The 15,499-nt window shown below is 36.5% G+C and overlaps 1 protein-coding gene across 4 annotated transcripts; it reads right to left on the reverse strand.

Moving 5' to 3' along the window:
* Nucleotides 1–2,305: 2,305 nt before the first annotated feature.
* Nucleotides 2,306–13,018, reverse strand: si:dkey-73n10.1. 4 transcript variants are annotated; one of them, XM_073929983.1, is made up of 5 exons: nucleotides 12,880–13,018; nucleotides 8,012–10,923; nucleotides 6,061–6,097; nucleotides 5,449–5,503; nucleotides 2,306–3,589 (listed from the first exon to the last, which is right to left on the reverse strand). In XM_073929983.1, exons 1-5 carry the CDS (start codon nucleotides 12,882–12,884, stop codon nucleotides 3,572–3,574), a joined length of 3,027 nt encoding a protein of 1,008 aa, XP_073786084.1. In that variant the 5' UTR covers nucleotides 12,885–13,018; the 3' UTR covers nucleotides 2,306–3,571. The 4 variants fall into 4 exon arrangements, with proteins under 4 accessions (XP_073786084.1, XP_021323470.1, XP_021323471.1 ...); XM_021467795.3 differs by having other exon boundaries at nucleotides 5,434–5,503; XM_021467796.3 differs by lacking the exon at nucleotides 5,449–5,503.
* Nucleotides 13,019–15,499: the final 2,481 nt, after the last annotated feature.

Raw genomic sequence — 15,499 nt, forward strand, 5'->3', positions numbered from 1 at the left:
CAGTGGAGTTTTATGCAACACTCCTGGAAGATACGTATATACATGAGTCTAATTCTGTAACACACAGGATGAAGGTGGAATATTTTATAATTTCTGAGATAAATCCATGTTATTTAGCAAAACCTTGCAGCTCAATGCTTTTAATTAATAATGATTACTTTGTGTAAATGTGTCAGATTTTTGTTTAGCTACACATTACTTGAGTGCAATACCTGTCTAATTAAACGATTCATGTTTTAATTTCTCTTCAGCACAAAGGCCTTATTAAAATCACTTTAAATATTTGTGTGTGCGTGTGTGTGTGTGTGTATATATATATATATATATATATATATATATATATATATATATATATATACAGACATATACATACTGTTGAAGTCAGAATTATTAGTCCCCCTGTTTATTTCAAGACACTTTTATACAGCATAAAGTGACATTTAAAAGCTTAAAGTTAATTAGGGTATCTCTGCAGGTTAGGGTAATTAGGCAAGTTATTGTATAATGATGGTTTGTTCTGCAGACTATCAGGAAAAATATTCCGTCATTATATTACTCTTACTGCATTATAATAAATCAGACTCCATTCACTTTTTAAGGCGAAAAAAATATCCAATTTCATAAAGATATTTATTGTTACATGTTTAAATTTACAGCAAAATCGAGACATTTAACTAACGATCTACTGCCATGCAGATTTACTGACCTGAGAACAAAAACTTCAGTGTTTTTAAACCATACTATTAAAGAATACTGTTATTATATTCTGTATACTATTATATTAACAATGCTACATCATACTGCAGCATTAACTACATTAAATTGAAAGATAAATACGGTACTTCAGTTACGACAGCAACTGTAATATAATATATATAAAAGCACAGTATTTGGTCACTTGTTAATTTGACTATAGTTGTTGTATTATTACCATAACAACTATAGAATTCCAACAGAATAACTCAAGTATTGTACTACAGTATTGTTTAAAAACACTAAAGTTTACCATAAGTTCGTATGGTTTGTTTTGCTTTGTTTTTTCATGTGGGGCTATACGCACCGGTGTGTGGGAGCGGCCATTCTCCCAGGTCAGCAGTTACCAACCCCCAAAACCAGCTGACATGAAAACCAGAAGGTCAAGAGGAGGAGTATATTAGCATATGCTGCTCAAGGCATGTCTGAACAATAGTACATAGATTGTACATAGTTGAGGCAAAAACTGTCAAAACGAGACCAAATACGACAAAGTTACTTGAAAGGAGAACAGCAGCAGATTGATGGTATATTGTTGAAGGAACAAGCTTAGACAAACGGCCCAAATGTGTTTTTGAGGTGTAATAAACTCTGCCTCCAGAAGCCATCCTGTGCTTGGAATGTCCCAGCATTCATTAGCATTGAAGGGATCATAAAACTTCAAGTATTTACTCAGCCCTACACCCATTCAAGATGAGAGGCAGGATCAAATGTGATTTAGGAAGGGATTTCTATTTTTGACAGCTGATCCCATTTGAATCTACTGTTTTTTTATGATTATATGTTTCGCTCCCACGATCTTCATCAGATATATTATCAGGCTGAATATTTCACCCGTATTAATAGCGTATAAGATTATTTGACTCCCTTTTGCACATTTTCAGATGATTCAGGTGATTTTCCCTCATGCACCTATTTAATATTTCTTTACATTATATATAAAAATAAAATTACAAGTTTTTATATATTTTATATTGTAAATTCGGTCACACATTACAAAAAGGTTCATTAATATTAATTAATACATTTACTAACATGAACAAACAATGAAAAATACATCTACTACTGTATTTGTTCATGTTAGTTAACATTAGTTAATGAAAATACAGTAGTTCATTGTTAGTTCATGTTAACTCATGGTGCATTAACTAATGTTAACAAGCATGGACTTGGATGTTAATAATACATTACTAAATGTTTAATTATGATTAATAAATGCTGTACATGTGTTGTTCATGATTAGTTCATGTTAGTAAATGCATTAACTAATGAACCTTATTGTAAAGTGTTACCGTAAACTTTATAATACTTTCCTGTAATTTTGATGAGCAAACATAAAAATAAACAAGCTTACCAATTCTAATCATATGTAGTATAGAAAACTGCAGTATATACTGATCTAGAATGCCATTTCCATCCACTAAGTAACTAACACAATAAAACATTCACTAAAGAGCTTATCAAACAAAATCACGCTCACTGAAATATCAAGAAATAGATTTAAGATCAATACAAAAAAAGCACTTTATAATAAATGTGAAAACAAGTCCAATGGATTTAATATTTTGTTTTATTTTTAAAAACACATGACAGCAGCCAATATAAAAATAATTCTGTAAACAGTGAAACATCTTGCTGAACTACATTCCCCTTCCTCCAATCACATGCATGCCAACATGTGATGTCACCAGCTGGGAATGTCTGCCAACAACTCCATAAAAACAACGACAACAGAGACAATATTGACACCAGAAACACACAAAGAGTCACACACGCACTGCTTACACAAACACATCTCCCCGAATGTGTCAAGTTTTTACTGCTCATCAATTCAGCATCGTCACATTTTCCAAATATCAGGTGCAAAAATAAAACCGTAATACCATAAAAACCTAGTCCTCGACTTTCAGCCATCCTTTCTTATAATCCACCAGCAGCTCCAGATAGTACTGCCACTCGGGCTCGCTGTCATATTTAACCTCAAACACGGTTTTCAATGGGTTGCTGTGCGGCTCGTGAATGCGCAGCACGACTCCTCGATACCAAACTTCACTTTTATCGTTTTCCTCATATAAATGTCGGATCCTCTTGCCCACTAGATCAGGATATATGTTCTCCAGATGGGCTGACTGGACGGCAGAGCGCAGGACCCATCGGCAGCGTTTTTTGGAGAGGTAGGAACGGTTTTGAGTGTAAGACCTGAACGAAAAGTCCCGGTCCGTGTGGTGTCTTTTGTTTCGAGATGATTTGCCCTTCCCTTTCCTGTCTCCTTTTGTAAACCCAGAAGAAGAATCAGTGACTTTTTGGTAGTGGGCGATTCTGCCTCCATGAGCTTCTTTGTAGACAACCTTCCTTAGTTTGAGGACCATGCTGGATCTGCGGCTGGACTTTGATGATGTGCTTTCCGTCTCTTCGCCTGAGGTCAGGTCGTCAGAGGTCAAAGGTCGCCCCCATGGCTCGTGATCCTGGCTTTCGTCTTCAATCATTACTTCAACATGGGGCTCTGTGTGGCTGCATGAAGATATTTCCCACTGATTTGTGATTTCCCATTGATCCCGATTGCGTACGGAGCTGATGACGCTCCACCTTCTGGGTCCTGCGCTGGATTCGTCCTCTTCAGATGAGCTGCTGTGGTCTAAAAATGTCCTCTTGGAGGAGATCTTTACCCTGCTTTTCTTCTTTGTTTTCAGGCAGTATGTTTGTTCTACGAGAGTGGTTTGGGGTGTAAGTGTTGTGGAGGACTCGAGGTTAAATTCTTCAGCTTCATTCACACAGCTGGTGGATTCATCTGTGCTGTCAGTGCTCTCTCTCTTGACGGTTAAGCTGGTTTCAGCTCCTAGAGAAAGAGAAATCACTGCAAATTTAGGATTGGCATTTCATTATTGACTTGTGGTAGGTTAAAGAATTCATTAATAACACAAAATACTAAATTCTGTTTTTAACTACTCATGTTGTTAGCATCCTCTGAGACTTTCATTGTTCATCTTTGGAACACTCATTTAAAAGTATAGATGAAATTGGAGAACTTTCTTGTCTTCCACAGACAGCAAACGTTATGCTAGTTAGAGATGCTCAAAGTCCAGAAAAGGAACCAAAAACATTCTTGAAACATTCCATGTGACATCAGTGGTTGAACTATACACATAAAAAGCCCCAATAACAGATGTGCAAGAAAAACTATATATATATATATACATATATATATATATATATATATATATATATATATATATATATATATATATATATATATATAAATAAAAGAAGGTCAGAGTGTACGTTAACTATAGCAATAGAATGCAAGCTTTGTACTGCACACCATCATTTGATGTAGAAGTCAAAGGGGAATTAAGTCATTTTCCCATTTTTTTTCCACTCAAGTGTTTTTGGAGCTTTGTATGATTACAGTTGAATCATTACAATCACATTGTTGAACTGTTTAGACAATGTTTGGGGTTCCTTTTAAGGACATCTAAAACATCTTAAGATGAACAAATGTCTTTGGGATTGGAACAAAATTAGATTCAGTAATGAATAAGAGAATTGTAATGACTTGGTTGAATTACCCCTTCACTCCAAAATATGTTTTGTCTGACATCACAACAGTTTGTTATTTGATTTCACATCAAAGTCATCAAGGCTTTAATTAAAAAAACAAAAAATATAGATCACGATTCTTCAGGCCACAAAACACGGTTCTGCAGCCCATTTAAATGCTTAATTACAATATCTCACGTCAAATGTGCATGAAATTCTTCTCTTGAAAATATATACAATTAAAGTCAGAATTGTTAGCGCCCTAAAATATTAGCACCATGTTTATTTTTTCCCCCAATTTCTGTTGAATGGAGAGAAGATTTTTTTCCAACACATTTCTTAACCCAATAGTTTTAATTTTTAATGGTGTTTAAAAATAAAAAACTGCCTTTATTCTTGCCAAAATAAAACAAAAACACTTTCTTCAGAGGAAAAAATATCAGAGATACTGTGAAAATTTTCTTGCACTGTTAAACATCATTTGGAAAATATTTAAAACAGAAAAAAAATTCAAAGAGGGGCTAATAATTCTGACTTCAACTGTATATGTGTATACTTTAAATTTAGATTTTATAAATATTATACGTTTCAATAATATGTATGTGTGTTTTGTGTGTGTATATATGTACACACACACACATATATATATATATATATATATATATATATATATATATATATATATATATATATATATATACACATATACACACATATACATATATATATGTATATATATATATATATATATATATATATATATATATATATATACACATATATAAAAAACAATTACATATAATTATAATTGGTAGAATATATAAAATTCATAAAATCTAAATTTATAATATATCAATATAATCTTACAAAATCTACTCATTTATGTTATACAGAACAAAATTTACATATAAAACTAAATAGCCTTTTCAAATGTTTAATCTGTGTAAATAATTAGATCAATTACTGTTCAATCTTTTAGGGGGAAAACTTTTTCCTTGAATTAACTGAAGAACATCATAGTCTGTGTTCCATAAAAGAACAAAAATATGTGGAATGGCAGGAGGGTTAGGGTTTGGAGGGTTATGAAATGATTAAATAACTTTTGGTGAATGATTGCTTTGATGTGCTGAATGAAATCCATACCGGATGTGATCTTACTTTCTCTCTCTCAGATCTGGTTGGTGTAAATGAGTCAGATACATGCATATGAAACCTGTTGATATTATGGTCACAGGTTAGAAATAATCATGAGATGCCGAATAAAATGTTGTCAAACTGGTTACTATTTATAGTAGCAATACAACCCAGCCACACCAACCATAATAATAATAATAATAATTAGGCTTCTCATAAAATATAACAGGTTAAAGCAACTGTAAAAGGTGCCAGAAATTATTGAGAAAAAAAAGAATGCCTTAAACAGGAATTGGCTTTGCAATTAAAAAATTGCACCCTTTAACTGATAACAGATAAGCTGTCAACACCTGGAGCTCTGCAATGGCATTGCAGATGAAAAAAGTTATGACAGCGCACGTGCCAACCATTCTACCAAAAACTACATTTCCTTGCCTGAAGTACATTTATCTGAAACTGAAAGACATCCTATCACTGTTCCGTTCCAGCCTCTATCTGATCAGAAAAACACCTGCAACAAAACTGCACCAGTTAGAAAGTGTGCAGCTCAAAAATAAACAAAGCCCTCTCTATGACTGTCAGCAAGATTTATTTGTGATTTCAGGAGTTTTGGGGGACAAAGGAATAAGAAGGTACCTGGGCGTTTTTTGGACACCATCTGTAGCAGTGGAATCTGCAAGAACAAATGTGTATCAAATCAAAAAAAATTATGACAAAAAAATTAGAAAGCATGAACATTAAAAAAAAGTCACCACAGGTATACAGCATGTATGGATTTTAAAGAAAAAAAGGAATGAACATAAATGTACAATATAAAACAAAAATGAAAATGACTAACGTCCCGAAATAAAACAGGAATCTCAAATCAAATTTCAGAGTGTTAACAGAATTCAAGAGAAAAGTTTGATAGTTCTGTTTTTTTTTTTTAATGTGGAACTGAAATTGGCTAAATTTAAAATGCAGCTTCATTGAGCACATTCATATTTCTAAGAACTAGGACAGTTAAGAAAATTTTATGAAATTTAGGCTTAAATGTCCTAAATGATTCACTCTGGCACAACTATATAACTATTACTTATCATCACAAAAATAATCAATGATTTAATTTAATACATAACATTTTATTAACGTTGCCAAAAAAAAAGCTTGTATCAGGGATGCACCAGTAATAAAATTATAATCAAATGTATTTAAAAAAATGAAATAAAAAATGATAAAATTTTATGGTATGGCTGATGTTAAATTTCTTAATCTTATTTTCTCAAACTTAAAAAAAAAAGTTTTTAAATGCTACATGATAATTTATTATGACAGTAATGCAGAAATTAAATAATCATGCACAATTAAATGTCCCAATATCAACTGATGATTTCAAAAATCTGTACCATTGACTGATATTACTGTGAATTTCTAAAGTTGAGCTCACATTACAGGAGTACACTGCTGGAGGCCAGTTTATCTCCCATTCCTGACAATCTGAGCAATAAATCTCATCAAAGACCTCAGTTAATTTGAGGCATTCACAGATTAAATCTGTAAATCTGCTCCCAGACTCATTGGGGCCTAAAGTTGCTGTAGATGTGAAAGAGATGTGAAAACTGCTTGTAGAAAAAAGCACAGCTGCCAGTATATGTTTTGGAAAAGACAACCACAAAAACAACGAATGTACCGGCTGAGCTAGCTAAAACAAATGTAAGCATTACCTGTGAACACAAATGGGGATTGCTGTGTCAGATTATGTGAGCTGCTCTCTCTGGTATGGGCTTATAATGGTATCAAATTGTTGTGATTAATTGGTTTTATCGTGGTATACGATATCTCGATACTGATCTAAGCTGCAAAAAATATATATATTTTTAAACTGGTATAACAAAAATGCTAAGTGTACTGTTTAAAGTAAAAAAAAAATGTTTCAACTTAAATTGCAAAAGAACTACAAAGTAGAATAGGTCAAATTTAACATTTAACTCTCAATAGTTAATATAAGTTAATGAATTAAAACCAACAGTCAGTTTTATTTCAGATACTATGTTAATACTGATTCAAAAATAAGACTGAATTTGATCAGTTATTTACTCCATTTAGTATTTCAGCGTGAAGTAAGTCAATTTAACATGAAAATATTAATGTTTAAACTATTAAGCTAAACAATTAAGTCTCCAAGCATTTGGGGCTGTTATAACACCACTGCAAATACAACATTCATTTCCTAAAATAAAATAAATAAATAAATAAATAATGATGTAAAAATAAATAACTCAATGTATTCTAAAGTGCCTATGATATCAATATAGAGCATGTTCATTTTCATGATATATTGATTAATTGAATATTGTCACGTCTACTCTGCCATGATAAACTTAATAGTTTCTTGTAAAGTTTGATGCATCACAATTTTTAGATTGTCATGTGCATCTTAGAGATTTGAGGGAAGACAATCTGTTAAATTCCTACTCACATGTGGGATGAATTGGTTAGAAACTCCTGTAATCTGAGCCCAGCTCACAAATGCAAAATTCACCTACTGCAACACTAAACAACCAGGAGTTCTTATGCAATTAACAATGATCAAGCATTTAGCACTCACCGAGGAACTTGCAGACATTGGCATAGTAGAGGAGGTTGAGGACATCAGGGTATATGTCAGGCAGGTGTTTAAGGGACAGAAGTCTCCGGAGTTTTGAAGAGAAAGCCTTTCTGTGGAGTTGAGTGAGTTGCCTTTCCTCTGAGAGCGTGGTGGGCCGGAGCTCCACCCGATGCTCCTGAAGAACCTGGTCTATATATGTGCCTTGAACCTGAGGAAACAGCACCTCTTTGACCACCAACATGGGAACGAACACAGCACCAGCCCTCATGACATGAGGAAAGGGGCATTCACTGATGTCAATGTACATTTGAAGCTGGCGGACCACCCTTTGAAGAGCCACCTCCATCTCATCCCCTTTAAGCCACACTTCCCTCATTTTTGACCCCAAGAGGCAAGAAACTTTCTGAGCTTTGCCTGACTCACATACGTCCAGTTTGCATAACCAGTCCCTGAGCACCTGACATGGGGTTTGAGTAACATTGCAGTGTAAAAGTCTACAGAGGGACTGGTGAAGCTCCATAAACTGATAACGGGCATGCTTGCTGCTAGTTATAATGGGCTTACGCGACTCCATCGGAGATTGAGGAACTTCCACGAGTTGGGTTTTTGGAGATCTTAAGACCTCAGGGATAACTATTTTAAAACTGGACAATTTCAGGCAATGAGGTGGGATTCTGGTAAGGGAGAATTTGGTCAGTGGAGGAGGTGCTGGAGGTGTTGTGGGAACAGGAGTGCATTCTTTGCTGTCTGTCACAGCATTCCCAGTCTTGCATGTTGAAAGTTCATGATTTTCTACTGAGGGTGGATTGCTTTCTTCTTCATAGTCACTCTTTACTACAACTTTACAAGAAAGAGAGCCAGACAATTTTGTGTCTAACTCCACTCGCTCTTCTTTGAGCACAGAAACATGTTCCTGATGATTTACCTCCTCAGAAACTGTCTCTTTTATTTCTGATTGACTACTCGGATCACCTTCATCCATTTCTTCTGTTTTAATCTTTATAGCGTCTGGTGTTTCAACTGGATCATCTCTGTTAGCTGGTAAAGTCTGGGTTTTTTGTTTTAATCTGAGACTATTTTCGCCAGAATTTGGTTGTATATTACAGTTTTCAATGTCTGCCTCTTGTTTAGGCTGCACCATCTCAGGCTGTGGCTTCGGACTTTTTGAATCCCCTGATGAAGACAACATGCCTGTAGCTTCTAAATAGACTTTATATGGAGCCAAGCTAAAAACTTTATTAATAACTGGCATTGGTGGTGATGATGGTGAATGAGGTTCATCTTCTGACAACTGGTGGACTGAGTAAGTCTTTTGCTTTTTACTAGCTATGTCTGTTTCAGGTTCCTCTATAGGCCTTTTAGCTAATATACCATTGTCAGGTGAATTTGAAATACAGTGCCTGAACGCCATGACCTCTTCATTGGACTTCATGGGAAATTCTTTGGAACTACCAGTGAAAGAGCCAGGCACCTCTGAGTGTTCAGTGGTAGGGGTATTACTGAGACATCTGTTGTGGGATAGAGTAGGATGGAAAGCCCCAGAAGTTCCATATGTTTTACAAAGCTCTCGAGGAGAGTCTGGTGTCTGGACCCTTCGTGTCGAGAAATCAAGTGGCCGTTCTGACTGATCCACTGGAAAAGGTGGATGTGTCTGTTCATTGGTGGGTGCTTGGTTAGTAGTTAAATGGACCCCATATGGATGATAAGAAGAATATTTTGAGATCAGTGGATGGTGAGTGGGCACAGCAGAGCAGGGTGGTGATATCAAGTCTGTTCTAGGCGAATGAAACTGACCCATGTGGTGGCGCTGACCATGCTCATTTGTAAGAGCACTGGAATTGGTTCTGTAAGTCTCAGGGTGACTCTGAGGATAATAGATATTGGGACATGGAGGCACTGGTGTGTATTTGGATATGGGGGAACGACCCTGATACACTTTTGAAGAAACTTCAGGGTGTGCCAATGTCCTTGGGTCATAAGCATGTGGATATCCCTTGTACATCTGTGGAGGAACTGGGGCACGATGGCAATACTCTGGTGTGGCACTAATAAATGGATGCGGAGCATTATAAGTATAGCTTGGTTCCATTACAGGAAGTGGCCTCCTTGGCCCATTCGATCCAGTATTGTAGCCCCCGGTCTTTCCATCCTTTATACCCTCCACACCATGCTCCAACTGCAAACCCCTCTGTTGTGCCAGTGCTTCCTGGCCTTTTTTATGCAGATAAGCCAGGCGGCTATAATGAGCAGCCCAATCCTCATCATATATGTGAGGGGACATCCTATGCGGGCCATGTTCCATGCCATAGTTGTGCCCGGCAGTACAGCCACGCTCAGTACAGCAAGGGCTATGACTGTATACTGGTTTTGGAATAGCCAATCCAACACATCTCTCTGCATCAGAGCCTCTAATATGACCATTAGGAATTGCCACTGGCGAGACAACTCTTGCTGCCCTTGGACTGTGCTGTCTTGGACTGCTGGCATAATAGGCCAGCCTCTGCTTCGCTGCCAACTCTTGGGGTCCACTACAGCGCCCATTTCCAGCATCCACAGGGAAAGGCAGCTTATCAGGTCTGTAAACAGCTGGAATTGTAAACGACCCATCAGAGGTCGATGAGTGAATCCCTGGACTTGGCCCATTTCTGACGCAGCTTTTTGAATGGCCCCATGGAGAAGGAAAGTCAAGAGCATCTTGTCCACTTAAAGCGTAAGAAAAGTAAGCCCTGCTGATTGGTAGAGCTTTGTCATGGGAATAGTGTGGCAGGCTGTCGGCTTTAGGGAGCCCCGCGGGGACTACAGTACCCATGGTACCTTCCATACTACTTTGAATAAGAGGGTTGATGCAGCCCAGTCCCTGCTTATTGCTCATCTTGGACTCCGAGCTCCACCTTGACTCAGCTAAATCATATCTGTACAAGGAAATAAAAAGGAAAAAAATAAAAATGTTGAGTTCATCTTTTATGCAAATGAGCAAAATGATGAGTATATTCAAACAGCTTCACGTCTGAGGTTTATTTATTTGCTTAGCAATACCTTCCTTTCTGTGGGTATGTCAAAGCATAGTTGCCTGACATTACAGTTCTTTATTACATTTACACAAGTGTCATGTGACCGGTTCCTCCAAACATTAGGAAGTGTGTAAGCGGTAACCACAACATGTGGGCACTTTTCTGTTTCACCTTACTTCCTTTGCATGCAGGACCACAGTTTGGCAAAATACATCAAAGCTAATTAAGTCTGAATATGCACAAATGCTCCAACTCTCATGTCACATATTTGACTGTTTAATAACGTCTCTTTATATACAGCCCCACTGTACTTCTGAATATAATAATATAATTCTTTATCAGGAACCATACTCAGACATTTTTCACGTACGTGCATTTAAAAATTCAAATAGATGTTTTTAGATGTTAGTGCACATTTGCTGTTTATGAACGTCTTTTTAAGACTATAAGAGTAATATAGATAGATAGATAGATAGATTGATAGATTGATAGATTGATTGATAGATTGATTGATTGATTGATAGATAGATAGATAGATAGATAGATAGATAGATAGATAGATAGATAGATAGATAGATAGATAGATAGATAGATAGATAGATAGATAGATAGATAGATAGATAGATAGATAGATTAGATAGATGGCAGCAATTCCATACAAATATCAACCTTGCCAACTCTTATCTTTTTGATTATCATTGTTTCTTTTGGGTTGTGCAGTTTAATTCACAGAATTTCTACAAAGTATGTTATGTACTGTAAACTCGCAGACTTTTTTTGTCACATCCATAAACTAAATAAATGAATAAATAAATAGATAGATAGATAGATAGATAGATAGATAGATAGATAGATAGATAGATAGATAACATTTTACACAATTAAAACAAAGCCATTTTAAAAAGGTGTTCATAATATACAGCAGAGGTGCACACATTCCCTCTAGTGATGTTCCCTAATGAGCAGAGAGCATAATGATGCTCACAGGAGGGTAACACTAGACTTGACAGTGGCAGTGAAAGGAGATTTAAGTGGTTTATCAGCGGAGGAGACAGCTAGTCCCTAGGTGAGGCCACCCAGAGGTCTCAAAGTGATGAAATAACCCCCAACATCTTTCAGCATACTGTGGCTGTGTGTAAAATAACAACTGAGCTGTCTTCCTAGTCAACATGACACGTGTGCAGCATTTGGAACACAACCATAATGTCCAAATACGTTTCACGTGCCTATGAAACACAGAGGGACAGTCTTGTCTGTTACTGTCAGTGACTGAAAACGTCTAAACAATAAGCAAATGATAATTTAAAAAGTAAACGTTCATATTATACAGTACAACGTGCACATCGTTACTGCACATTGACAAACTGAGGACAATACTCTATTGTTTGTGCACGGCGAACATGCAAATTCATTCATGCAAATCCGCGTAAAGAAAATAGACCATTTAAGGCACGTTTTGAGTGTTTTGGTAAACTTCCGTCAACATTTATGTGCTATTTTTACACACTTCAACATGCTTTGGTGAAACGAAAGCGACAAAACTTTCCGAGTTTGAAAGAAGTAACTTAACTGATATTTGATCGTTAAGGTAAGTCAACCCAAAGTCAAATAAAAATATCTAACTTAACGTTACTGGATAACGTCCAGTCTTTAAAACCGTAACGTTACGTCGTTTTACTTGATATAAAGATGATTCGTCTAATGACAAACTTTCAACCACTGTCTAGCGTCAATGCAACGGTCAACTTTTATCCCTGTATTACTGATTTCAGGTAACTTAAATCCTCGTCAATCTTCGCCAGCAAGTTTACGTTTTAAACATTCTCTTAAACAACTTTTGTATGTGGCAACACTCACCTCATGAACTGCAATCCCTATCCGTCCGTACCAATCCATGTCAACTGAAACACCACATAAGCCGGACTGTTTGGAAGATGAAGAAATTTCGTACCGGAGAGCAGAAAGACATGCTTTAACGCCGCTGCTGACTTTCCGAAAGGTTATTTTCTCACTGCCAGTCGAAGTATTTCGGTGGCAGCGCGTTTGGCCAATCACACGGCGACAGTACAAAATAAGGCGGGGCTTCAGCATAGAGGCGGCAGCAGTTAAACCAGTGATGCATTATTATTGTTTATGAACATGGGATATTTCAAAACAAAGTATTAACCTGTTTTCCTATTTAGTTCAAGCTCAGGTAAGCGTTACAGAACTGCAGTTTAGAAATAAAATAATAAAACTTTTTTGTCTCATTACATTTAGCCACTGAATTAAAGAAGCATAGTTTTACACAAAGTACAATATAATTTAAATGATTTTTTTTAGGAAAGAAAGAGGCATGTGACAAAAAAAATGCTTGGATTGAATGAAATAAGTGCTAAAGTTGATGAAGTCCACAAGATTGTGACAAACCTGGTGCTTCTGCTGATCTCCTTCAGCATCACATGAGAATGGAAACATTATGTGCTTGTCTGGAAAAACAACATCTGACCGTTGTGGTACAATTTTTCATGAGTATGTTTTGTTGCAAATAGCTCAGATGAGAGCAGAAAACATACAGGATCTCAATAGAGCTTTTATGCTACACTCACCGACCCCTCCTTGACCTATTCTATACAGAAGTGAGTTATGCAATATTATTGCACCAGTCACTAAAGCTGCTGATTATGATGAATTATAAGATTTTCTTTTTTTACATAAAAGATTATTGTTGTCTCAAAAGTTTCTAGCTAAGCCAATAAAATCTCAAACAGTATAAATTGTTAGAGTTACTAGTATTCTTGTTTTAAAAAACACATTAAAGTGCCCTGTTATGCTTTTTCAAACATTTTCTTCAGTAATCTACATTGAAAGAGTCATACTGTGTAGTGCTGTCACCTCACAACAAGAAGGTCACTAGTTCAAGCCCTGGCTGGGTCAGTTGGGATTGCTGTGTGGAGTTTGTATGTTCTCCCCATGTTTCATCAATGTGCTCTGGTTTTCAAATACATGTGCTGTAGGTGAATTGAATAAGCTAAATTGGCTGTGGTGTATGTGTGTGAAAGCAAGAGGTTATGGATGTTTCCCAGTGCTGGGTTGAGGCTGGAAGGACATATAACATATTCTGGATAGGCTGCCGGTTAATTCCGCTGTGGCGACCTCTGGTTAATAAAGGGACTAAGCCGAAAAGAAAATGAATGAATCTACATCAATCCATTATATTCATAATGTATCTCAAACATTTTAGATTCATTGTTGACATCATGTCAGGAAGTAATTATAGTTTTTAAACACATTTGTCTGTTTTAGTATACACAGTGATTATAGGAAGTATTTATTTTAGAGACAAAACACTAATTCTAATACAGCACTTGCACTTTCACCAAAAATATAATAAAGTGTTTCCATTTGGCCTATAATCACTATAGTTTCTTACATTGTATTTACATGTTGAGCAAAGATAATTTTAGCCACAGTAGATATGCAGATATGAAGGCGGCACGGTGGTTAGCACTGGCGCCTCACAGCAAAAAGGTCGCTGTCCCCGGCCGGGTCAGTTGGCATTTCTGTGTGGTGTTTGCATGTTCTCCCCCGTGTTCGCGTGTTTCTCTGGGTGCTCCGGTTTCATCCACAGTCCAAAGACATGCGCTTTAGGTGAATTGGTTAAGCTAAATTGTCCGTAGTGAATGTGAATGAGTGTGTATGGGTGTTTTCCAGTGATTGGTTGCAGCTGGAAGGGCAACCGCTGTGTAAAACATATGCTGGATAAGTTGGTGGTTCATTCCACTGTGGCGACCCCTAATAAATAAGGTACTAAGCTGAAGGAAAGTGAATGAATGAATGTAGTAGCCTTTGAATGAGCCATTAAGTTGCCAAAAAGTAAAGTTGTTACGCTTCGGGGGGTGAGATTGTTGTGGAAAATTGTTCTGGATTGCAAAAACGTTTTCCATGTCTTTAAGTCTCTAAAAATAAAGAAGTCTGAGATATTGAGAAGTTATAAGTCAAAGCATTTTTATTTCTTATTTATTTATATTATTATTATGATTTTATCAGCAACAGCAGAGACAGGTGGATCGAGAGTCTGAGAAGCTTTTATACCCTCCTCTTATCTTGCTTGTCATACACTCTTCATACACTGAACATCCTCTACCCTTTCTTTTCCCATAGAAATCCCCGTTTTTAGAGCTCACACTAAGTTTGCCCTTTGTTTGCCCTGTTGGGACAACATTGCCAGTAAATCCTGTTTCCTGAACACTGAGCTGTCAGCTGCAAGTTCAGCTCAAGTTTGCATAGGTAGTTTTAGGGTAACAGGGTCTTGGGAGTATCCTGCTGCTGGTCCAGCACCCATGATGTAATTAATGTATTTTTAATTGAGCCATGTGAGTATGTGTTATAAGCTGTAAGCTGTAACAAATGCACTCTTGACCTTACACAGGGTTCCCGCAGGTCCTTAAAAAGTCTTAAAATGTCTTAAATTAAAATCCGGGAAATTAAGGTCTTA

Source organism: Danio rerio, chromosome 18, assembly GCF_049306965.1.
Source record: "Danio rerio strain Tuebingen ecotype United States chromosome 18, GRCz12tu, whole genome shotgun sequence".
In the NCBI taxonomy this organism is placed as follows: domain Eukaryota; kingdom Metazoa; phylum Chordata; class Actinopteri; order Cypriniformes; family Danionidae; genus Danio; species Danio rerio.

What these genes read in the sequence shown, in the direction of transcription:
- si:dkey-73n10.1 (XM_073929982.1), bottom strand. An exon ending in CAATGTCTGCAAGTTCCTCG is followed by an intron (nt 3,590 to 8,011) that starts GTGAGTGCTAAA and finishes CTCTTTCTCTAG; the next exon opens with GAGCTGAAACCAGCTTAACC.